The following is a 25,098-nucleotide window of genomic DNA, read 5'->3' as shown; positions in this document are numbered from 1 at the left end:
TTCCATTGATAAGAGTTATTGTGCACTCACCCATGTGAGTTATTCTCAGAATTTTTTAAAGCCAAAGAAAAATCTTTTACCCACAACTAAGAACCTGGCAAACAAGGAATTTATGCCTGGCTTTTCTCTCAGTTCTGATGTGCCATAGATTTTATCCCATTTTGCCTCTAAATTTTAGGTATCTCTTTCATGGATTTTGATACTAAGTAGAAGAATAAGATTTTCCCAAATTTTGCTGCATTATTAATATGCACATTGTTTTAAAGTTTGGATTATACTGTCCTAAGAATCATAGATTTTAAGTGTCTCTTCTGCTTTTTTTGGTACCAAAAATTTGTACTTAAGAGAAAAATACAGAAAAGTCTAAGGTAAAAATTGTTATTTGGTCTCCATATTATTTTAAAAATCAGAAACATAAGTAACTTTTTTTGTAACACTATTTTATTTGGAGTGAACCCTTTTCAGTATCCCTAAACTGTGAACAATGGGAAATGGAAGTATCAAAGAAACACATCAGAGATGTGACAAAAACCTTTACATTTTTTTTATTGACTTTATACAATCAGTGCATATTTAAGTAAAACAATTTACTATTAGGCAAACATTTTTGCATATGCTGTCTTTTTTTTTTAAATTTTAATGTTTATTTATTTACTTTTGATAGAGAGAGCACAAGTGGGGAAGGACAGAGGCAGAAAGAGAGACACCGAATCCGAAGCAGGCTCCAGCTCTGAGATGTCAGTGCAGGGCCTGACATGGGGCTCAAACTCACAAATGGAGAGATCATGACCTGAGCTGAAGTCAGACAGTCAATCAACTGAGCCACCTAGGTGCCCCTATGCTGTCTTCTCTTTATCTTTCTGTGCCTTTATCTTGTCTGACTTTCAGCAATTCTGCCTGGATGACTTTATCTTCTGGTGCTGTCTCCTGAGCTTTCTTAAGTTCAGCCAATGCTTGATGGTATTCTTTTAATCCTTGTCATCCTTGAGTTCTACAGTACAATGCTTTAGTATTTGATGGGTCTAGTTCAAGAGCTTCCAAGTAATTGTCAATTGATCCCTGCCAATTTGACATCTTCAGTTTATAAGCACTAATGTTCGGCATGCAATTTAAAGCTATAGGTTGCAGCTTCGATCTGTCTGCTTTCTAAGTAACAGCCATGAACGTTTCACATATCTTAAAACTTTTGTGTTTTCTTAGTGGCCATCTCCCAGTTCTGGGATTTGAAAAAGTATTTATAATATATTTTTTTAAGTTTTCTGTTATTAGTAAAATTTTATCTATATCTTTTAAGTCTCTATCTGCATCCTCAGGGAAATCTGGATGACTGTCACCAGAACATCTATTGGGAATATGTCCCAATCATTCCCCTCCTTCAATTCCCCACATTCTGTAGTAACACACAATTTGGCAGGTTTTTTACCTTTCACTTCTACATTTTCCAGTATCCTTGCCACACCCATTTCTTTAATTACTTGACCAAATACCACGTTTCCTTCCAAATGATGAGTGGGATCTGTTGTGATAAGAACTGAGAACCATTTGTATCGCGGCCCACATTTGCCATGCTCAATAAACCTTCCTGGTTAAGCTTGTAAGAGAAATTTTCATCCTCCACCTGTCCCATCAATATTTTCTCCACCTGTCCCATTTTGCTTTGAGAAGTCTCTACCCTGAATCATAAATTTCTTAATAATTCGATGAAAAGGGCATCCTTGAAATGGAGAGGTTTCTGGTGGTGAGTCCAATGCCTTTTTCTCCTCTACACAATGCACAGAAATTTTCTACAGTTTTGGGTACAACATCTGCAAACAATTCTAAGACAATTCAACCAACTCACTGCCCTCCGATGTCCACGTCAAAGAAGACTCAGGGGTTGCTGGGGGTTGGAGGGCTTAGTTTTGGGGGATGGGTGTGACATTTTGAATTGCATATACACTTGGGAGAGAACTCAGAGAACCTTGTGGACACCTGGAAGCTCAATCCAAAAGTAACTTTCTCTCTCTCCCTCTCTCTCTCGTTTTGATTAATAATTGCAGAAAAAAAGTATTTTAAATTTCAAAAGTGGAAATATAAGGCAATTGAGAAAGTAAAATTGAAATCTTGTATTCATTTAACTTATGTTTACATAGTTTGGGTTATATTTAAATCTTTTTAAAAACTTTTTTTAATGTTTATTTATTTTTTGAGAGAGAGACAGAGCATGAGTCAGGGAGGGGCAGAGAGCGAGGGAGACAGAATCCGAAGCAGGCTTCAGGCTCGGAGCTGTCAGCACAGAGCCCCATGTTGGGCTTGAACTCACAAACTGTGAGAACATGATCTGAGCCGAAGTCAGACTGAGCCATCCAGGTGCCCCTACTTTGGGTTATATTTAAATTAAAGAAACAATATATACAATGGAATATTACTCAACCATTAAAAAGAATGAAATCTCGCCATTTGCAATGCCTGGATGCAGCTAGAGTGCATTATGTTTAGTGAAATAAGTCCATCAGAGAAAGACAAATACCATATGATTTCATTCATATGTAGAATTTAAGAAACAAAGCAGAAGAACATGTGGGAAGGGAAAAAAAAAGAAAGAGAGAAGCAAACCATAAGAGACTTTTAATGACAGAACAAACAGGGTTGGTGGAGTGAGGTGGGTGGGGAGATGGGCTAGATGGGTGATGGGCATTAAGGAAGCACTTGTGATGACGAGCATTGGGCGTTATATGTAAGTGATGAATCATGAAATTCTACTCTTGAAACCAGTATTACAGTATATGTTAACAAACTAGAATTTAAATAAAAACCTTAAAAAAATAAACAAATTAAGAGTAAAATCAAGTCAGTTGAAAACATACATTTGGATGTAGTTTATTGTTTGTTGCTTTGTACTGCTATTTACTTAACCCACTATATACATTCTTCTTTAAAGAGATGATAAGTTTAGTGTATCAAGTAGTAGTAATTATATATTTAAATTTTCTATTCCTTGCATCATGGAAAATAAGAGATTCTAATTCTCTCCTACTATATAATTTCTAAAATACTAAATGACAGGAAAAGCCTAAAAATGTAAGAAAAATGCAGTGATAAACCCAAAGCTGGGCTTAGAGAGAAAAGTTAAAAGCTATCAATAAAGTGTATTGATAATTGTGGCCTGGGGTTTTAGAGCACAATGGGACAAAGACTTGGGCACCTGATTAACAGGGAGCCAGACTAGAGGAGACCCTGCTGTATTCAAGTAAAGAAAAAACTGTGGTCGTTGGGTATATCCAACTTTAGCCATCTCCAGTCATTGATGTGGGGAAGAATACCCAATTCTAACTCCCTTTAGCCATCTTGTCTCTCCTAATAGGGTAAGGAAGGAAGCTGAGAAGTGTATGCGAAGGTCATGGCCAGAGACACAGGTTCACTAAAAGGCTGAGACCTAATCATAGGATTATAGAACTCTTTCCCTTCCCTTCCCTTCTTTACTTCCATGTCAATAGAGCTCCTATGTAAAAGGGAATTCCAGCTGAAAGAAAAGGCCTCAGACCCCATTTTAAAAAGTCTCTAGGGAAACCCAAAGACACCAAGTGGAACAAGAACAAGGGTAGCTGAGGAAATTTTAGATTCTGACAAAAAAGCTACACAAATAACAAACAGCTAGATAAACATGACATCTTGAGCTAACGCCTATATGCCACAGTTTCTTTTACTGGAAAATTATGTCAAGGTTTCAACAAAAAATTGCAGGGCATGCTAAAATGTGAAAAAGACACTCTGAAGAAATAAAGCAAGCTTCAGAACCAGCTTCAGCTATGGGAGAGAGTTTGGAATTATCAGGCCAGAAATTTAAAATAACTATGATTAATATGCTAAGGGCTCTACGGAAAAAAGTGGACAACATGTAAGAACAGGTGGGTAATATAAGCATAGAGGTAAAAATTCTAATAAAGAATCAAAAGATGTAACCTAGGTGTTATAGAAACATCAGAAGAAGGAGAAAGAAAGAAACAGAAGAAATATTTGAAATAATAATGACAGAAGTTTTCAAAATTAAAGACATCAAATAACAAAGATCCAGGAAACTTAGAACATCAAGCAGGTTAAATACCAAAAGAAAATCTACACCTAGGAATATCATATAAAGGACACCATCAAAAGGTAAAGGAAGAGCCACAGATTTGAAGATATATGCACTACATATAGCCAACAAAAACTCCATAATTGGAATATATATTTCAAAGTCCTCAAATCAATAAGAAATCACTCAGTAAAAAAATTGACAAAAGATATGAACTAGTAATGTAGTATAGAAGAGGTAAGCAGGATGCTAAGAAATATGAAGAGACTCATAAGTGCATTAAAATCAGGGAATTAAAATTAGTATTATAGAAATTTACTATTCTACACCTTCTAGAACAACAATTTTAAAAAAATGTTTGTTTACTTTGAGAGAGGTGTGTGTGTGTGGCGGGGGAGGGTGGGACAGAGAGGGAATCCCAAGCAGGCTCTGTCTCTGTCAGTGCAGAGACTGATGTGGGGCTCAATCTCATGAACTGTGAGATCATGACCTGAGCTGAAATCAAGAGTCATATGCTTAACCAACTGAGCCACCCAGGCACGCCTAGAGCAATAATTTTTTAAATATTTGATAATACCATGTGTTATCATGTATATGGAAAATGAGAAATCTTATTCAATGATGGTAAAAAGATAAACAGATACAACTACTTTTGTGAATGATCAGACAACATACATAAAGCTGATGATGCATAGATCCTATTTCCCAACAATGTCACTCCAGGGCACATACCTTGAAGAAATTCTGACATATTTTATGAGATTAGGGAGGCATTCAAGGGTTCATGTGTAAGGTTTCATTAAAAAAATATCTGAGGCAGATTTGTCAAAACACCATTCTTACATTCCTTAGCTGGCATAATGACAACGTCACAGTGGTGTCATCCAACAGTGAGCTTCTGTCTCGACCTTGCCCAAAGCTTTCACCATCTTCAAAGAGAAAACTGAAAGGAGATTAAAAAAGATCATTATCTTAATGAGCACACAAAATCTGATTGTTTCTTCTGCAAAATAAAATTTATTCTAAATCATCAATCCCTCATTAAAAAAATAAATAAATTTTAGCCTTAATGGGTTAATTAAAAATATGTAATTGCTGGTTGAAATTTCACCCAACAATTCTTTTTAAATACAAGTTGACTTGGTCTGAATATAGTATACAAATATAAAGCATTTTAGGAACACAAGAGTAGGATTTATCCTCTTCGTTCATGCAGATTTAATGCTAAAATTACTCTCTTGATACTATTTATATATGCTACTGAGGAAGTTTATATGAGTGAAAAATGATAAAAGAAGAAACATCACAATAGTAAATTCTCGAGAAAAAGGATAGTGAATAATAAATGCATAAAATTTTTTTAGGATTTCAGAGAATTAATTTTGAGAATTTACATATACTTGGAATTTCCATCATCTTATATTCTGGTGTTCTGCTTAATTCAATGTGTGAGAAATATAACTGACTTAAAAATCAGTTTAAGAGGGAGAAAAAGTAGAGAACCAGTGATCTATTCAAATAACCTAAAAATTTAACATGTGAAGAAAATATGACCAGCAGGCGATTTTCCTTGTTACCTACAATGAACAAATCTAGTCCCAAAATGTAAAATTAAAATTTAAAGCACTGGTGTAAACTCAGGAGATTGAGGTTCACATCTTTATGAATAAATATAAAGAGCAATGGAACAGTAACAACTTTGGTTCTTAGAGTTCTACTGTTAATTTAACTTTCAATCTAATTTATATGATGATGTCCAAGATATTATGCAGTTCTGCAGTTTTCTCAACAGTGATTTAGCACCATGCTGATTTCTAGGACAAGCAACAAAGCCATAGAGTACATTTACATTTACAAATGTAATTGGAAATAAAAAAGTTACTCATATTTATTAACTCTCTTGAATATTACCATTCTTTTTAATAATTTTTTTAAATATGAAATTTATTGTCAAATTGGTTTGCATACAACACCCAGTGCTCATCCCAACAGGTGCCCTCCTCAATACCCATTACCCACCCTCTCCTCCCTCCCACCGCTCATCAACCCTCTGTTCTCAGTTTTTAGGAGTCTCTTATGTTTTGGCTCCCTCCCTCTCTAACATTTTTTTTTTTTCCTTCCCCTGCCCCATGGTCTTCTGTTAAGTTTCTCAAGGTCCCCATATGAATGAAAACATATGGTATCTGTCTTTCTCTGTATGACTTATTTCACTTAGCATAACACTCTCCAGTTCCATCCACGTTGTTACAAAGGCCATATTTCATTCTTTCTCATTGCCACATAGTATTCCATTGTGTATATAAACCACAATTTCTTTATCCGTTCATCAGTTGATGGACATTTAGGCTCTTTCCAGAATTTGGCTATTGTTGAAAGTGCTGCTATAAACATTGGGGTGCAAGTGCCCCTATGCATCAGCACTCCTGTATTCCTTGGGTAAATTCTTAGCAGTGCTATTGCTGGGTCATAGAGTAGACCTATTTTTAATTTTTTGAGGAACCTCCACACTGTTTTCCAGATCGATTGCACCAGTTTGCATTCCCACCAACAGTACAAGAAGGTTCCCGTTTCTCCATATCCTCCATATCCTCTCCAGCATCAATAGCCTCCTGATTTGTTCATTTTAGCCATTCTGACTGGTGTGAGGTGGTTATCTGAGTGTGGTTTTGATTTGTATTTCCCTGATGAGGAGCGATGTTGAGCATCTTTTCATGTGCCTGTTGGCCATCTGTATGTCTTCTTTAGAAAAGTGTCTATTCACGTTTTCTGCCCATGTTTTCACTGGATTATTTGTTTTTCGGGTGTAGAGTTTGGTGAGTTCTTTATAGGTTTTGGATACTAGCCCTTTATCTGATAGGTCATTTGCAAATATCTTTTCCCATTCTGTCGGTTGCCTTTTAGTTTTGTTGCCTGTTTCCCTTGCTGTGCAGAAGCTTTTTATCTTCATGAGGTCCCAATAGTTCATTTTTGCTTTTAATTCCCTTGCCTTTGGGGATGTGTCAAGTAAGAAATTGCTGCCGCTGAGGTCTGAGGGATTTCTTCCTGTTTTCTCCTCTAGGGTTTTGATGGTTTCCTGTCTCACACTCAGGTCCTTCATCCATTTTGAGTTTATTTTGTGAATGCTGTAAGAAAGTGGTGTAGTTTCATCCTTCAGCATGTTGCTGTCCAGTTCTCCCAGCACCATTTGTTAAAAAGACTGTCTTTTTTCCATTGGATATTCTTTCCTGCTTTGTCAAAGATTAGTTGGCCATACTTTTGTGAGTCTAATTCTGGGGTTTCTATTCTATTCTGTTGGTCAATGTGTCTCTTTTTGTGCCAATACCATGCTGTCTTGATGATGACAGCTTTGTAGTAGAGGCTAAAGTCTGGGATTGTGATGCCTCCCGCTTTGGTCTTCTTCAAAATTACTTTGGCTATTTGGGGTCTTTTATGGTTCCATACAAATTTTAGGATTGCTTGTTCTAGCTTCGAGAAGAATGCTGGTGCAATTTTGATTGGGATTGCACTGAATGTGTAGATAGCTTTGGTGGTATTGACATTTTAACAATATTTATTCTTCCAACCCATGAGCACGGAATGTTTTTCCATTTCTTTATATCTTCAATTTCCTTCATAAGCTTTCTATAGTTTTCAGGATACAGATCTTGTACATCTTCGGTTAGGTTTATTCCTAGGTATTTATGCTTCTTGGTGCAATTGTGAATGGGATCAGTTTCTTTCTTTGTCTTTCTGTTGCTTCATTATTAGTGTATAAGAATGCAACTGATTTCTGTACATTGATTTTGTATCCTGCGAATTTGCTGAAATCATGTATCAGTTCTAGCAGACTTTTGGTGGAGTCTATCGAGTTTTCCATGTATAGTATCATGTCATCTGCAAAAAGTGAAACCTTGACTTCATCTTTGCCAATTTTGATGCCTTTGATTTCCTTTTTTGTCTATTTGCTGATGCTAGCACTTCCAACACTATGTTAAACAACAGCGGTGAGAGTGGACATCCCTGTCATGTTCCTGATCTCAGGGGGAAAGCTCTCAGTTTTTCCCCATGGAGGAGGATATTCGCTGTGGGCTTTTCATAAATGGCTTTTATGATGTTTAAGTATGTTCCTCCTATCCTGACTTTCATGGGGGCTTTTATTAAGAAAGCATGCTGAATTTTGTCAAATGCTTTTTCTACATCGACTGACAGGATCATATGGTTCTTATCTTTTCTTTTATTGATGGGATGTATCACATTGATTGATTTGTGAATGGTGAAGCAGCCTTGCAGCCCAGGAATGAATCCCACTTGATCATGGTGAATAATTCTTTTTGTATGCTGGTGAATTCGATTTGCTAGTATCTTATTGAGAATTTTTGTATCCATATTCACCAGGATATTGGCCTGTAGTTCTCTTTTTTTACTGGGTCTCTGTCTGGTTTAGGAATCAAAGTAATTCTGGCTTCATAGAATGAGTCTGGAAGTTTTCCTTCCCTTTCTATTTTTTGGAACAGCTTGAGAAGGATAGGTATTATCTCTGCTTTAAATGTCTGGTAGAATTCCCCAGGGAAGCCATCTGGTCCTGGACTCTTATTTATTGGAAGATTTTTGATAACTGATTCAATTTCTTTGCCAGTTATGGGTCTGTTCAAGTTTTTTATTTCTTCCTGTTTGAGTTTTGGAAGTATGTGGGTGTTTAGGAATTTGTCCATTCCTTCCAGGTTGTCCAGTTTGTTGGCATATAATTTTTCATAGTATTCCCTGATAACTGCTTGTATTTCTGAGGGATTGGTTGTAATAATTCCATTTCCATTCAAGATTTTATCTATTTGGGTCATCTCCCTTTTCTTTTTGAGAAGCCTGACTAGAGGTTTATCAATTTTGTTTATTTTTTCAAAAAACCAACTCTTGGTTTCATTGATCTGCTCTACAGTTTTTTTAGATTGTATATTGTTTATAACTGCTCTGATCTTTAGTATTTCTCTTCTTCTGCTGGGTTTGGGGTGTCTTTGCTGCTCTGCTTCTATTTCCTTTAGGTGTGCTGTTAGATTTTGTATTTGGGATTTTTCTTGTTTCTTGAGATAGGCCTGGATTGCAATGTATTTTCCTCTCAGGACTGCCTTTGCTGCATCCCAAAGTGTTTGGATTGTTGTATTTTCATTTTTGTTTGTTTCCATATATTTTTTTAATTTCTTCTCTAATTGCCTGGTTGACCCATTCATTCCTTAGTAGGGTGTTCTTTAACCTTCATGTTTTTGGAGGTTTTCCAGACTTTTTCCTGTGGTTGATTTCAAGCTTCATAGCATTGTGGTCTGAAAGTATGCATGGTATGATCTCAATTCTTGTATACTTATGAAGGGCTGTTTTGTGACCCAGTATGTGATCTATCTTGGAGAATGTTCCATGTGCACTTGAGAAGAAAGTATATTCTGTTGCTTTGGGATGCAGAGTTCTAAATATATGTCAAGTCCATCTGATCCAATGTCTCATTCAGGGCCCTTGTTTCTTTATTGACCATGTGTCTAGATGATCTATCCATTTCTGTAAGTGGGGTGTTAAAGTCCCCTGCAATTACCACATTCTTATCAATAAGGTTGCTCATGTTTGTGAGTAATTGTTTTATATATTTGGGGGCTCCCGTATTTGGCGCATAGACATTTATAATTGTTAGTTCTTCTTGATGGATAGACCCTGTAATTATTATATAATGCCCTTCTTCATCTCTTGTTACAGCCTTTAATTTAAAGTCTAGTTTGTCTGATATAGGTATGGCTACTCCAGCTTTCTTTTGACTTCCAGTAGCATGATAGATAGTTCTCCATCCCCTCACTTTCAATCTGAAGGTGTCCTCAGGTCTAAAATGAGTCTCTTGTAGACAGCAAACAGATGGGTCTTGTTTTTTTATCCATTCTGATACCCTATGTCTTTTGGTTGGCGCATTTAGTCCATTTACATTCAGTGTTATTATAGAAAGATATGGGTTTAGAGTCATTGTGATGTCCGTAGGTTTCATGCTTGTAGCGATGTCTCTGGTACTTTGTCTCACAGGATCCCCCTGAGGATCTCTTGTAGGGCTGGTTTAGTGGTGACAAACTCCTTCAGTTTTTGTTTGTTTGGGAAGACCTTTAGCTCTCCTTCTATTCTAGATGACAGATTTGCTGGGTAAAGGATTCTCGGCTGCATATTTTTGTGTTCATCACATTGAAGATTTCCTGCCATTCCTTTCTGGCCTGCCAAGTTTCAGTAGATAGGTCTGTCACTAGTTTTATCGGTCTCCCTTTATATGTTAGAGCGTGTTTATCCCTAGCTGCTTTCAGAATTTTCTCTTTATCCTTGTATTTTGCCAGTTTCACTATGGTATGCCGTGCAGAAGGTTGATTCAAGTTACGTCTGAAGGGAGTTCTCTGTGCCTCTTGATTTCAATGTCTTTTTCCTTCCCCAGATCAGGGAAGTTCTCATCTAGGATTTGTTCAAGTACACCTTCAGCCCCTTTCTCTCTCTCTTCCTCTTTTGGAATTCCTATTATACGGATATTGTTCCATTTCATTGCATCACTTAGATCTCTAGTTCTCCCCTCAAACTCCTGGATTTTTTTTATCTCTCTTTTTCTCAGCTTCCTCTTTTTCCATAATTTTATCTTCTAATTCACCTATTCTCTCCTCTGCCTCTTCAATCTGAGCCGTGGTTGCCTCCATTTTTATTTTGCACCTCATTTATAGCATTTTTTTTAGCTCTCATGACTATTTCTTAGTCCCTTGATCTCTGTAGCAATAGATTCTTTGCTGTCCTCTATACTTTTCTCAAGCCCAGCTATTAATTTTATGACTATTATTGTAAATTCACGTTGTTATATTGCTTAAATCGTTTTTGAACAATTCGTTAGATGTCTCTACTTCCTGGAGTTTTTTTGAGGATAATTCTTCCGTTTTGTCATTTTGGATAGTCCCTGGGGTGGCGCAGAACTGCAGGGCACTTCCCCTGTGCTGTCTGGAGTAACTTGTGTTGGTGGGTGGGGCCACAGTCTGACCTGATGTCTGTCCCCAGCCTACTGCTGGGGCCACAGTCAGACTGGTGTGTACCTTGTCTTCCCCTCTCCCAGGGGCAGGACTCACTGTGGAGTGGTGTGGCCCCTGTCTGGGCTACTTGCACACTGCCAGGCTTGTGGTGCTGCTTTGATGGGAACTGGCCTATTAGCCAGGGTGGATCGGCAAGGTACACAGGGGCGGGAGGGGCAGACTTAGGTCACTTTGCCCATGGTGGTCCCCTGTAGGAGGGGCCCCGAAGCACCGGGAGGGAGGCAGGCTGACCTGTCGGAGGGATGGATTCATAGGAGCCCAGTGTTGGGTGTTTGTGTGGTGCAAGCACGTTCGGTGACGGTAACTGGTTCCCTCTGGGATTTTGGCTGGGGTATGGGAGAGGGAGATGGCGCTTCCCAGCGCCTTTGTTCCCTGCCAAACTGAGCTCTGTCTTCTGGGGCTCAACACCTCTCCCTCCCACTCTCTGAGCAAGGCTGTTGACTTATAATATTCCAGATGTTAAGTCCCGCTGGCTGTCAGAACTCACCCAGTCCGGCCCCTCTGCTTTTGCAAGCCAGACTCGGGGTTCTGTCTTGCCTGGCAGGCTGCCCCTCCACCGCCCCGGCTCCCTCCCGCCAGTCCGTGTAGCATGCACTGCCTCTCCGCCCTTCCTACCCTCTTCCGTGGGCCTCTTGTCTATGCTTGGCTCCTGAGAGTCCATTCTACTAGTCTTCCAGCGGTTTTCTGGGTCATTTAGGCAGATGTAGGTGGAATCTAAGCCTTGAATATTACTATTCTTTCTGACGTCTACATTTTTCATTTATTGAACATCAATTATTGCAAGATATTCTATGATAATAGGGTTATGTCAAATAGATCATATGGCAAATTATTTTTTTAAAAATAGTACTTATTAAAAATAATAAAATATTAATGGGAATTCTGCAATTAGAAGCTCCAGTCAAGAAAACAAGGTATTGACTTCCAATTGCTTTCATAATTACTTAGCTGGAATGTCTACCAAAAAAAATCCCAAATTAAAAAAAAAACGTTAGTATCAAATTTTTTTCATTTCCAAGAGAAGCTTTCTTTCCTTACTTGGGAAGTGTGCAGATAGGTGGTTTGGATCGAATGATTTCCTTGTTGACAAGCTCCTTCTCCAAGTCACCTCCAGCTAAACACCAAAGGTAATATACTTCTTCAATAGATCTTTCTGCCAGGTAATCACTGTTTACATCTATTAATGGCAAATGGAAAAGAATCATAGCTCTCACAGTTTCTGTTTTTATTAAAAGGCAACAGGCAATAATAGCTGACATTCTCAACAAGTACTAATTGAAGAACACAGTATGAGTCCCTTTAGAAGATTCATACTATACAATGCACAAAGGATGAAATGAGGATATACACATTGAACGTACATTCAGTTACTCTGAGAAGAAGAGTGGAATTTTTACCTTCTATATCAGAGATATATGGGATATATATTCCATACATGTATCAGATATATCGGGTTCTGTGGGAAAGGGATACAGGCCAAAAAAGGCAACTTGTGTGGGTAACTAACACAAACTATCCCATCCTTCATATCTTGAGGCAATAGCTGCCTCTTCTGAAGAGCTTTTCTTGATGTCTCAAGCAGGATATGATTCCACTGTACTATGTTCATACTGACCCTTATTAATAATAGTAAATAAATGTTTATCTGCCTCTCCATTTGGTATGAATGTTATATGGTGGTGGGGTGCCTGAGTGGCTCAGTCAGTTAAGTGTCCGACCTCAGCTCAGGTCATGATCTCATGGTTCATGAATTTGAGCCCTGCATTGGGCTCTCTGCTGTCAACATGGAGCCCACTTCAGATCCTCTGTCCCCCTCTTTCTCTGCCCCTGCTCCACTCATTTTCTCTCTCTCTGAAAATAAATAAATAAACTTAAAAAAATGCTACGTGAATAGCAGTTATATAACTATAATATACACATATATAATTATATATATATTTGATAAACATAAAACTGAAAATACAGTAAGGATACTTCCTTTAAAAATAAGGCTTATATTATTTTCTGTCTTATCTATCATTACCTTTACACAGCTGGCTGATATCCTCAGGCAGAGTTAAATCAGCACATCTTAGAGAAGATGAAAACAGACTGGCAGGTTTGGTAAAGGGAGTATATAAAGGTGACACTTCACTGAATACCTTGTCCTGCATTAATTCATCTGCAGTTGGCCTTGAGAAAAATTTAAAACACAGACTATGAATGAAGTCATTAAAAATCTGCTAGAATAATGGCACACATTCAAGAGGATGTTTTAAAAGTTAAAGGAATAGTTAAAAGTCTTAAATACATCATAAGTAAAGAAAATAATAATAAAACTCTCCTTAGCAGAATCTTGATGTATACTTTTATATAAAAAGTGACTATAAGTAAATGCTGAATTTTTCCCCCATATTGTGCTTTTTGTACCTTATGATCTATCAAAGATTATATACGAGCTTCTCCATTTTTTACTTTTATCTTGACTATTATGTGCTTCCTTTACTGAATATCTTAATTAAAATTCTAAACTAATAATCATCTAAACTAATAATTTTTCTTTTATTAATATACATTAGAGCCATAGCTAATAGTTATGATACTAATATCAATTTTGTATTCCTATATGTATGCAAATATTCTTATTTAATCCATTAGTATAATAACTAATAAAAAACCACAACTACTTATACATCAGGGGCATTTGGGTGGCTCAGTCGGTTGAATGTTTGACTCTTGATTTTGGCTCAGGTCATGATTTCACACTCATGAGATCGACTCCTGCATCAGGCTCTGTGCTGGGTGTGGAGCCTGCCTAAGATTTGCTCTATCTCTCCCCCTCTCTCTCTCTCCCTCCCCATTCTCTCTTAAAAAAAAAAAAAAAAAAAGAAAAGAAAAGAAAAAGAAAGAAAAAACCCACAACTATTTATATATTCAAGATCTCAGTATAATCTCAAAGTCTTAATAATAATATCAACCTCTTGGAAGGGTGGAAGGTGAGACACTTCTTCAAAAGATCTATCACATTTGCAGGAAGGTCCTGGTAAATAAAAAGAGAAAAGAATTATTTAAAATGACCCATTTAAAAAATACATTTTACTCAAATGTTTACTATTCTAGAGCACTTTGAGTTTTTCTAAATTGTCTTTATTTGGACTTTATACTAATTTACATTAGATTGTCACTCTATAAAAAAGCAAATTATCTGAAAAGAAATACATATAGCTTTAAAATAGTTTGCTGTTAGATCCCAAGTATACAGAATACATCAATTTTCAATAACAGATTAATGCCAAACCTTTATAATGTCCAGACAACCATGTTCTTCAGCCAGAACTATTATAGTGTCATCTACGCAATCTATAACACAAAAAAATTGTATGAATTAATGCTGCTTTTCTTATCTATCAGATTAAATAGGAACTGAACTCTGATAGTTTTTTAAAAAATGTGTTATGCAGTTTTGGAACTTGGAATATTAAGAAGCTTGTGACTTTGTCCTTACATGTTTCCTTACAGGTTTTGATAAAAATACTTTAAACACTAAATATTAACTGAATTACAGATACTGAAAGATAGTAGCTTAAAAAGTGAAATAAAGCAGTGATTCAAAATGAAGATTCCCATGTTCTCTCTCTCTTGCTCTCTTCCCCCTGTACATGTAATATACATATATTTATATTTATATTTGTATTTGTATTTATATTTATATTTATACACACACATATTACTCTTTTGTATATATACAATTTGGAGAATGTACACACATCTCTAAGGATTTATAGTACAAATTTTTACAATCCCTATCAAAATACCTACAGCATTTTTCACAGAACTAGAACAAATAATCCTAAAATCTGTATGGAGCTACATAAGACCCTGAATAGTCAAAACAATCTGAAAAAAGAAGAACAAACCTAGGGGGTGTCATAATCCTAGATTTCAAGATTTCATTTTTTTTTGTAGTAACAAAGCTGTAGTAATCAAAACAATATGATACTGGCACAAAAACAGACACATATCAGTGAAAAAGAATAGAGAGCCCAGAAATAAACTCATGCTTACATGGCCCATTAGTCTTTGACAAAGGAGGCAAGAATATGAAATGGGAAAAAATGTTGGGAAAACTGGACAGCTAAATGCAAAAGAATGAAACGGGACCACTTTCTCACACCATATAGAAAAATAAACTAAAACCAGATTAATGACCTAAATGTGAGACCTGAAACCATAAAAATTATAGAAGAGAAGATAGGCAGGAATTTCTGTGACATCGGCTGAAGCACATCTTTCTAGATATGTCTCCTGAGGCAAGGGAAACAAAAGCCAAAATAAACTATTGGGACACTACATTAAAATAAAAAGCTCTGCACAGTGAAGGAAGTAATTAACAAAAATAAAAGATAATCTATTGAATGGGTGAAGATATTTGCAAATGATCTATCTGATAAAGGGTTAGTATCCAAAACATATAAAGAACTTACACAAATCTTGGATCACTATATTGTACGCCTGAAACTAATATACCCTGAATGTTAACTATCCTGGAATTTAGGTAAAATAAAATAATTAAAAAAAGAACTTATACAATTCAACACCAAAAAAAAAAAAAATAATCCAATTAGAAAACTGGGGAGAAGACATGAACAGACATTTCTTCAAGAAGACATACAGATGGCCAACGGAACACAAGAAAAATGCTCAATATCACTGTTATCAGGGAAATACAAAGCAAAACCACAATGAGGTATTACTGCATACCAGTCAGAATGGCTAAAATCAAAATCAGAAGAAACAACAAGTGTTGGCAAAGATGTGGAAAAAAGGAACTCTTGTGCACTGTTGGTGCAATGCAAACTGGTACAGCCACTGTGGAAAACAGCATGAAGGTTTCTCAGAAAATTAAAAATAAAAGTACCATATGATTTAGTAATCCCAGTATTGGGTATTTACCCAAAGAATATGAAAACGCTAATTCAAAAAAATATATGCAGCCCTATCTTATTGCGGTATTATTTATAAGAGCCAGATTATGGATGCAGCCCAAGTGTCTATCAATAAATGAATGGATAACAAAGATGTGGTGTATACATACACAATGTAATATTACTTAGCCATAAAAAAGAATGGAATCTTGCCATTTGCCACAATGTGGATGGATCTAGAGAATACAATGCTATGTGAAACAAGTCGAAGAAAGACAAATACCATGATTTCACTCATATGTAGAATTTAAGAAACCAAACAAATGAAGAAAAAAAAGAGACAAGTAAAACAAAACAGACTCTTAGTATAGAGAACAGACTGATGGTTCCCAGAGGGGAATTAATGCTGCTTTTCTTATCTATCAGATTAACTGGGAACTGAACTCTGATAATTACCAGAGGGGAGGTAGGTGGGAGGATAGATGAAAACAGAGGAGAAGGATTAAGAGTATATTTATCATGATGAGCACTGAGTAATATACAGTATTGCTTAATCACTATATTGTATACCTGAAACAGTTTAACACTGTATGTTAACTACACTGGACTTAAAAAAAAAAAAATAATAGAGTTCAGGGCACCTGAGTGGCTCAGTCAGTTAAGTGCCTGGCTCTTGATTTCACTCAGGTCATGATCTCACAGTTCAGTCTGTGGGATCCAGCCCTGCATCAGACTCCATGCTGTCAGGGTGGAGTCTGCTTGGGATTCTCTCTCTTCCTCTCTCTCTGCCCGTCCCCCATTTGCATGTGTGCTCCCGCTCTCTCTCAAAATACAAATAAACATTAAATATATATTAAAAAATAATAAAGTATAAGTTTAGTTTGTAGACCATATTAAGAAATCTCTAAGACTCTTTAATAGTCTTATTATCAATTGTTTAAATTAAATGTTGTAAATATGGTAAAATTTAATGCAGTTATATTTATAATTCATTATTATTCAATATTTATTAACACTTTTCTATATATATATTCTTACTTACAAACCCTATTAACCTGGACAGCAATCTGTCACTCTTTCATATAAAGTGCTCTATCACTGTTTTTCTCTCCTTTATTACCACACATGCTTAATTTATTCCACTCTAAAATAGATTACACAAATTTTTGTAAACTTGAATTAAAACATTAGGATCTAATATACATGTAAAATAAATGAGCTTGTTAAAAGAAAAAATAAACATTCTTCCCAGTCATTATTCACACATGATTCATCAAACAGAAAGCTCAAAATTTAAGATATATTATCAGAAGGTAAATTGCTACAGAGAAGTATAACTTTATATTCTCATTTTTTGATTTCACAACTTAGTTTACCTGGCTAGATCACAAAGCTAAGATAATATCTATCTACATTATAAATCCGTAATGAATAAGGAAAACACTAAAATATTTCAGAAAGCACTTCTTAAGTTTGTACTGTTAATGCTTACCACTGATCATTAGAAAATTTAAAAAGTCAGGATATTTCAGTGTATTCACTATTTTAGAACACATTATTGTGTATGCTTACTAAAAGTCACAAAAGATAATATTTATATTTGAAAAATAATCCATTGTGAGACACTTACCTAATGTAAGCAAAAATTTTAGTCTTTCAGAAATATCCAAGCTTTGAAATAATTTTCTTCCCTAAATAAAATAGGAAAAGAAATTTGAAGAAATTTGTGTTAACATTTATGTCATTCTTCAGGAAGGTATTTTTTTTTTCCCCAGAGCTGAAAATGATTTTCTCAGGTACCTCTTTTTCTCTTCAGAGGTTTTATTTGACTTTTAGATTTTAGAGTTAGCTCCATTAAAGAAGAATCATTGGTTTAACATTTAAACATTTCACATATCTAAGGATCAATTACATTCTTATTTGGTCTGAAGCATTCCTCATTTTAGAGACCTACATATACCTGGTTGTCTAGAGAGATTCCAGGACACAGGGAGTCTTATTTGATTAAGAGACCAAGATGGCCCCTTGGAAAGAGACATATTATCCTTACATTTACCTAACTAATTCTTACTTCTATATCATATGAAATCCAGGTAATCTGTTGTCTCCATTAAGAAACATTCCATGATATTCCTTCCTCCCACAATGAATTAGACAACCATCCTTTGTGCTCCCATAGCACCTGGTACATTTATTTTAAGACACATACATTGTATTTTAGTTGTTTTCTTATTAGTCAGCTTCGGGGGGGGAGGCTGGGGGGGGGCTGCTTGACATAGTCTGAAATCACTTAAAACTTCAACAATTATGTGTTGAGCATTTGTGTGCCAAATTGGACTTTCAACCACAAGTTATATAACTTGGGCAAATTACTCAACCACTTTAAGTTTTACTTTTCTCATTTATAAAACTGGAATATTAACTGTATATGATACACAGGTTGCAATGAGGATTATACAATGTATGAAAAAGTGCTTGGCATTTATTGCACACAGAAATGCCTTCATAAATGTTGGTAATTATGTTTCCTTTATCATAAACAAATTAAACTTATAGGATTCTTTAAGTAGACTTAGAGGGAAAGGCTTACAGGGTGCCTGGATAGCTCAGTTGGTTGAACATCCGACTATTGATTTCAGCTCAGGTCATGATCTCACAGTCATGAGATTGAACCCCACAATGGGCTCAGTGCTGAGTGAGGAGCCTGCTTGGGATTCTCTCTCTCCTCTCTCTCTGCCCTTTCCCTGCTTGTGCACTCTCTCTCTCTCTCAAAATAAACAAATAAACATTTTTAAAAAGGAAGAAAAGGCTTAAGAATATACCTTGGTCTTTACGTGGAGGAAAAAAAAACTGTTCTTTTTTAAGAAAGAGAGAGCAAAAACTTTCTTAAACATTTATGAAATTAGAACTACAGGTGGAGAGATCATTGAAAGAAAAAGTTGCCATTCCTCTCTCAATTTCTTACACTACTATCTTATTAATCTTCTAGATACGCAGGTTTGACTTTATCAATATCTTATTTAAAAACTTTAAATGGTCCTCCATACCGTATATAACTAAATATAAACTTCTCAATTCAGCAATCAAAGTCTTCTAGGATATGGCTCCAATATATCTTTTCAATCTAAGTGCTTACTATTTATCTACGTATGATGAACACACACACACACACACACACACACACACATACACGAAGCAGTTCAATTTGATTACTTGCAATACAGTGAGCACACTCTGCCTGTTCAGGCATACAGACTCTGACTCAGGTTATTTGCCTACCAGTAGTTTTTTTTCTTCATGGCTATCAAATTTTTGTATATATCCTTTATTTAATTCCCACTCCTGAATGTTAATTTTGTGAATTAAAGAATTCAAAATTCAAATTACTTCTCTCAGCACTTTGATGGCATTATGCCACTGCTTTCTTACTTCCAAGCTACTAAGAAGTTTAATGCCAATCTCATTCTTGGTAGGTAGTATGTCTTTTCTCTCCAACACATTTGAAGATTTTCTCATTAACAGTGATAAAGACATCAGAGCTTAGTGAAGGAAGCTTGGTGTGTTAGTTAAGAGTACAGCTTTGCATATAGTTGATGGGTACAAATTTGCTCAAGTACTTACTATTGTGTAACTAAGACAGGTTGCTTAATTTCTATGTACCTCAATTTCCTGATCTGTAAACTAAAGATAATAATTAAATTTTATAAGACTGGTGTGAGTATTGACTAAAATAATAGATGTAAAGAGATTAGAAAAGTACCTGATTCTTGAAAAGTTCTCCATAAATGTTACTTATTATTTCATTATTGGTTATTCTAAAAGTAGAGTATACGATTTCAAGGTATTTGTTGTTGTTTTTTTGTTGTTGTTGTATGTTGTGATTTTTTTTCCCATTTGCCCTGCAAGGTAATTAGTGGGTTCTTTGAAACCAAGGGCTTTAGTCTTGGTTTCTAATACAACTATATAACAAATATTAGAACATCTGGATCTATCTTCCCTGTCTTTTAAAATTTCTACAGGACGCCTGGGTGGCCTGAGTCGGTTAAGTGGCCAACTTCGGCTCAGGTCATGATCTCACGGTCCGTGGGTTCGAGCCCCGCTTCGGGCTCTGTGCTGACAGCTCAGAGCCTGGAGCCTGTTTCGGATTCTGTGTCTCCCTCTCTCTGACCCTCCCCCGTTCATGCTCTGTCTCTCTCTGTCTCAAAAATAAATAAACATTAAAAAAAATTAAATTTCTTTTATATTTTCAACTTCCTTATTTCTTTGTGACATGTTCTGGGAGAATTACTCAGCTTCATCTTCTATGTTCAGTGTGTGTCGTTTCTTATGATCCATCTCTTTAGTTCTTTATTTCAATAGTTACATTTTTTTTCCTTAAAACCCTTAACTGGTTCTTGTTCTTTTCAGCAAATGTTCTTGACTCAGAGTTTCTATAATTGTTTCACAAATGGCATTGTTTTCTTTATCTCCTAAAAAACATGTACATTTATTTTAAAGTCCTTTCAATGGTGTAAATTCTTCTTGTTGCTTCTTTTTTATTGTAGATGTATGTATTTATTGCATGTATCATATTGTAGATGTATTGTTTTAGGTGTTTGGTATTTCTTAGAAATGTTCTCACCTCTTAATACAAATTTTCCTATACATCGTTTGGACTATGGAAACTTCTGGGTGGCACAGTGGCTGTATTGCCTTTCTGGTGATACGGTAAGAGCTTCCTAGCAAAACGGCTTTGGTATAGCCTCTCATCTATTTCCTAGGATTTTTAGCATACCAAAAGTTCCCTTTTTAGTTGTTAGTGTGCTATTAACTTATATCTTAATATTTTATAACAATTCTAAAGGTTTGATGAAGTAGGAAGATTTAAGCTTATATTCAGTATGCCATTCTAAAACTAGACTGTGTAAACGTAAGTATCACTTAAAATGTCATGAAGTCCCTATTATGAAATGAATATTTCCTTTCTTGGAATTCACATAGCTTTTCTGAGTTTATCTTCTAAGTTTATGGATTTGAATTAAATTATAAGCTTCTTGACAAAGTGTCTTAAACACAGTTTATCTCTTGTTGCATTTGTCATGATGCTATACACACAGTAAATACTCATCTACATTTGTTGAACTGAATTACTCACAGGACATACACCCTGATCATTAATACAGAGTTTAGATATAGGTTACGTAATAAAAAGGAAAAGTTGTACATTTCAAATTTACACTTCCATATACTTCACATTCACATTTCAATAAGATTTTTCATTTAGGCTATGACTTTTTAAAAAGTTTTTTAATGTTTATTTATTTTTGAGAGAGAGACAGAGTGTGAGTGGGTAAGGGGCAGAGAGAGGGAGACACAGAATCCAAAGCAGGCTCCAGGCACTGAGCTGTCAGCACAGACATGATGCGGGGCTCAAACTCACGAACCACGAGATCATGACCTGAGCCGAAGTCGGATGCTTAACCAACTGAGCCACCCAGGTGCCCCTAGGCTATGATTTTAAACAACAATGAGATTTATCATTATTTCATACCAATGAAAACTAAAATGGTCTAGACAGAGAATAGCAAAGAATCAGAAAATCTGGTATTTTCCCTTAGAAAAAGCTGTGCCAACAGGTAAACTACCATGCTATTATGTATATTATGATTTTAATCATAAAATATTTTCTTAATCATAAAATATTGTAATATCATAATAAAAGATAACATCCAGGGATCATTTGCTATATAACATACTATACTAAGTACTTTATATATATGTATTATTTCATTTTTCCAACAATTATACAGTATAGATGAAAAATTTCTGCTTCTAAAGATCTCATTGTCCAAGTAAAGTAGGCACATGTGACACATGTCATAATAGAAGAGCAAAGAAGATAAGGACCTAATGCTGGTAGTTATTTGGAAGCAGGATTGACAGATCGTTAGTTGTTCCTCCAAAATTATTTTCATCTTGGCCATGACAGGCTGTTTTTTGTCCCTCTAAATTCATTCTCATCTTCTTCCTCAATATTTATGTGTCCAGCTAAAGACTACATTTCTTAGTCTCCCTTGTACCTATAACGTAGCCACTTAAGTAAACTGTCACCAATGAAAAGTAGAGTTGATATCTGCACTTTTAGATCATTGTTTTTAAAAATTATTTTTCATGTTTATTTATTTATTTTGAGAGAAAGAACATGAGCAGGAGAGGGGCAGAGAGAGAGGAAGAGGGAGAATCCCAAGCAGGCTCAGCACTGTCAGTGCGGAGCCCAATGCAGGGCTTGATTTCATGAACCATGAGATCACGACCTGAGCCAAAATCAAAAGCTGGATTCTCAATGACTGAGACACCCAGGTACCCAGATCATCTTCTTAAAGACAGTACCATGAACTCACTCCCCTCCTTCCCTATGGCTAAACATGGTGATAAAGAAATCGGTTTTGGAAACCAGACATTTGAGATTGACAGAGCCAAATTCTGGATTTCTGCATGATGTGGAGTGTTACAAGAGGCAGGAAAACACCTATGTTCTCTAAGCTACTATATTTTTAAGTTCTTTCTTTTTAATATCAGCTTAATCTTTGCCCTAATAAATAAAGAAGGTATCTAGGAAAGGTCTCATAAAACATAAGTCCACTACAAAGTGAGTCTTCTAGAAAATATAAGAGAACAGGAGAGAAGAAGGTATTTAGGGAAGAAAGAATACCACAGAATGGAGAGAGAGCATGCAAAGAGTATAAGCAGCTTTAGAGTAAACATTTCTGGAACTGTTTAATTTTTTACACTTAGTATGGTGTAAGTTTTTTCATACTTAGCAAAAGTACAAAACAAACACTTCTAAAGATACCAAAATATATGCAAATAAATTGTCAAACAAGATTTTTTAACAAGTCAAATAGATTTATGTGTTTTTCCCTCATACCTAGTCAATCCAGAAAGCAAAAATGTATTATGGTTAAGTAGCTTTCCTATCCAAAAAACTTATTCTAATAAGCATACAATTTCTTTTTAGTTTAATATTTCTTTATACATACCACAGAAAGCTCAAATAAAATTATTCCAAGAGACCACACATCTGATTTGGGGCCAGAAGGCAATGGTTTTTCACTTGGCATATGATCAGTGCTTTTGACAATTCCTTGTGCAATTACCTCGGGTGCCAAGTATGATGGATACCTAAAATGATACATTAAATAAATGAACAATTACTACAAACTACAAAGGGGTAAAAGTAATATTACATTTCTACAATCAGTATGGTAAGATCTAAGTAAAAGTCCAGGGAAAATAAATTAACAAACTTTGCAAGGAAGAATTCTAAACTAACCATCATAATACAGGTCTTCGTGTCTAGAATCAAGAGAAAATATGTATGAGTCTCAAATAATTTTAAAGCTATTATGTCTCTCTGAAGCTGTAGTTCTTCTCTTTGTTTTCTTCTCTTTCTGACACATGCCTTCTTCCAGCATTCTGTTTCCAGGTGTTTTTCCTTTCCTTCTTACTTCCTGTCTTCTCCCTACACCTATTATTTAAAGTACATTTTATCTTTGAAAAGAGTATGTATTCTTTTAAGTAGTCGGAATGTCAAAATCTTTAAAAATACATACATTGAAAAGTAAGACTCTCCCATCTCTGTACTCCAGGCACCCATACATATTTATATAGAGATAAACTTGACCATCCATCACCACTGTTCCATGGGGCAGCATACTATACACACTACTCTGCACACCTTTGTTTTTCCACTTAGAGTTCATTTTAGAGATCATTCTATAAAAATAAGTGTAGATTTGCCTCATTCTCTTTGAAAACTGTGAAAAATTTCATTGTATTGATGCACTTAATTTATTTGACCAAACTGTGAAGGACATTTTGGAAGTTTCATTCCTACACAGATAATCAATTGAGATCTACTCTATTTATTGATACCCTATTTCCCCCCAAGTAGTCCATAGTACCAGTTTCTACCACAAATAAAATCTCTACATACATGTTGGTATGCATCTTGATTCCCTATTTTGTTCCATTGGTAAGCTTGCCTAACACTGTACCATTGTACTATTTTAAGTCTATAACATTACAAAAATAATTGCCAATATTGCTAAATTAAATCCTCTCAAAACACACACATCTTTTAATTTCTCTGCAAGAGTGTCTAGGTACTTTTGTTTAATTTTATATTTAATATTTACATTATTTATATTATAGTTTTATACTATTAATTTAACAATTAAATAATATTGTTATAATATAGTTATTATTTATATTATTAATTTAATATTTAATAAATATAATTGTGTATAGCATATAATTTAATTAATAAATAATATATAATAATGTTCTTATTTATATTAACTTATAATATATAAATGTATATTATATAAATAATATATATTATATTCTTGTTATAATTATTTTTAATTTTTATATATTTATATATTTTAATGACCCATATAATTTATATTATTAACTTAACTAATAATTAAATATTATCATAATAATATATTAATATTATTAATATTATTAACTTAATATTTATATCATACATAAATAATTACATATATAGTTTTACATATATATAAAACTATCTTGTCAAGGTTTCTCTCTAATACACACACACACACACACACACACACACACACACACAGCTGGAATTTTCATTGAAATTAGATCAAATGTAGAACAGGGTGGGAAGAATTGGCATCTTTCTGATACTGACCCTAACACTCTATGAACACGATATCTCTATAGTTACTTTGGCCTTTTGTAATGTCTTTTAAAAAGGATTTATGTTTCTTTCACAGAGATATTAAACATACCTGATTAGTTTCTTATCAGGTATTGTATATATTTTGCTGATTTGTAAGTAATTTCTTTGTATTACTTTTATATCTACAACCTCACTAAACCCTCATCTTTTATGGGAGAATTCTTTTGAGTAGTCTTGTAGATAATCAAATCAGTTGTGCTTACCTGATTTGTTTAAAGTAACAGTTTTGTTTTCTCCTTTCTATTATTATAGCTCTTAGCGCAAAAATTTCTATTGGTGTTAACCATGAATAAATTTTGAAAATTTTTGAATACCTCTTCTGTATTTATT

At 35.0% G+C, this 25,098-nt stretch overlaps 1 protein-coding gene and 1 pseudogene across 10 annotated transcripts in view; both read right to left on the bottom strand.

Annotated features, from left to right (window-relative positions):
• TBCK (TBC1 domain containing kinase) overlaps positions 1 to 25,098 on the bottom strand; it is a 404,858-nt gene that overhangs the window by 312,868 nt on the left and 66,892 nt on the right. For all 10 annotated transcript variants that reach the window (XR_003420996.2, XM_053217079.1, XM_053217081.1 and 7 more), the window contains 7 exons: positions 23,033 to 23,174; positions 17,644 to 17,704; positions 14,387 to 14,448; positions 14,067 to 14,128; positions 13,133 to 13,281; positions 12,148 to 12,286; positions 4,898 to 4,997 (listed from right to left, as the gene is read on the bottom strand). Coding sequence is in view for 9 of the 10 variants with exons in the window: in XM_053217079.1 (XP_053073054.1) it covers positions 4,898 to 4,997; positions 12,148 to 12,286; positions 13,133 to 13,281; positions 14,067 to 14,128; positions 14,387 to 14,448; positions 17,644 to 17,704; positions 23,033 to 23,174 (715 nt within the window). In the remaining variant the exon portion in view is untranslated. The remainder of the gene's footprint in view (positions 1 to 4,897; positions 4,998 to 12,147; positions 12,287 to 13,132; positions 13,282 to 14,066; positions 14,129 to 14,386; positions 14,449 to 17,643; positions 17,705 to 23,032; positions 23,175 to 25,098) is intronic.
• On the bottom strand, positions 622 to 4,891 carry LOC128314497 (peptidyl-prolyl cis-trans isomerase D-like; annotated as a pseudogene).

Source organism: Acinonyx jubatus, chromosome B1, assembly GCF_027475565.1.
Source record: "Acinonyx jubatus isolate Ajub_Pintada_27869175 chromosome B1, VMU_Ajub_asm_v1.0, whole genome shotgun sequence".
NCBI classification, from domain to species: domain Eukaryota; kingdom Metazoa; phylum Chordata; class Mammalia; order Carnivora; family Felidae; genus Acinonyx; species Acinonyx jubatus.
The sequence above is the reverse complement of the archived record's forward strand: the minus strand, read 5'-3'. Positions and strand labels throughout refer to the sequence as shown.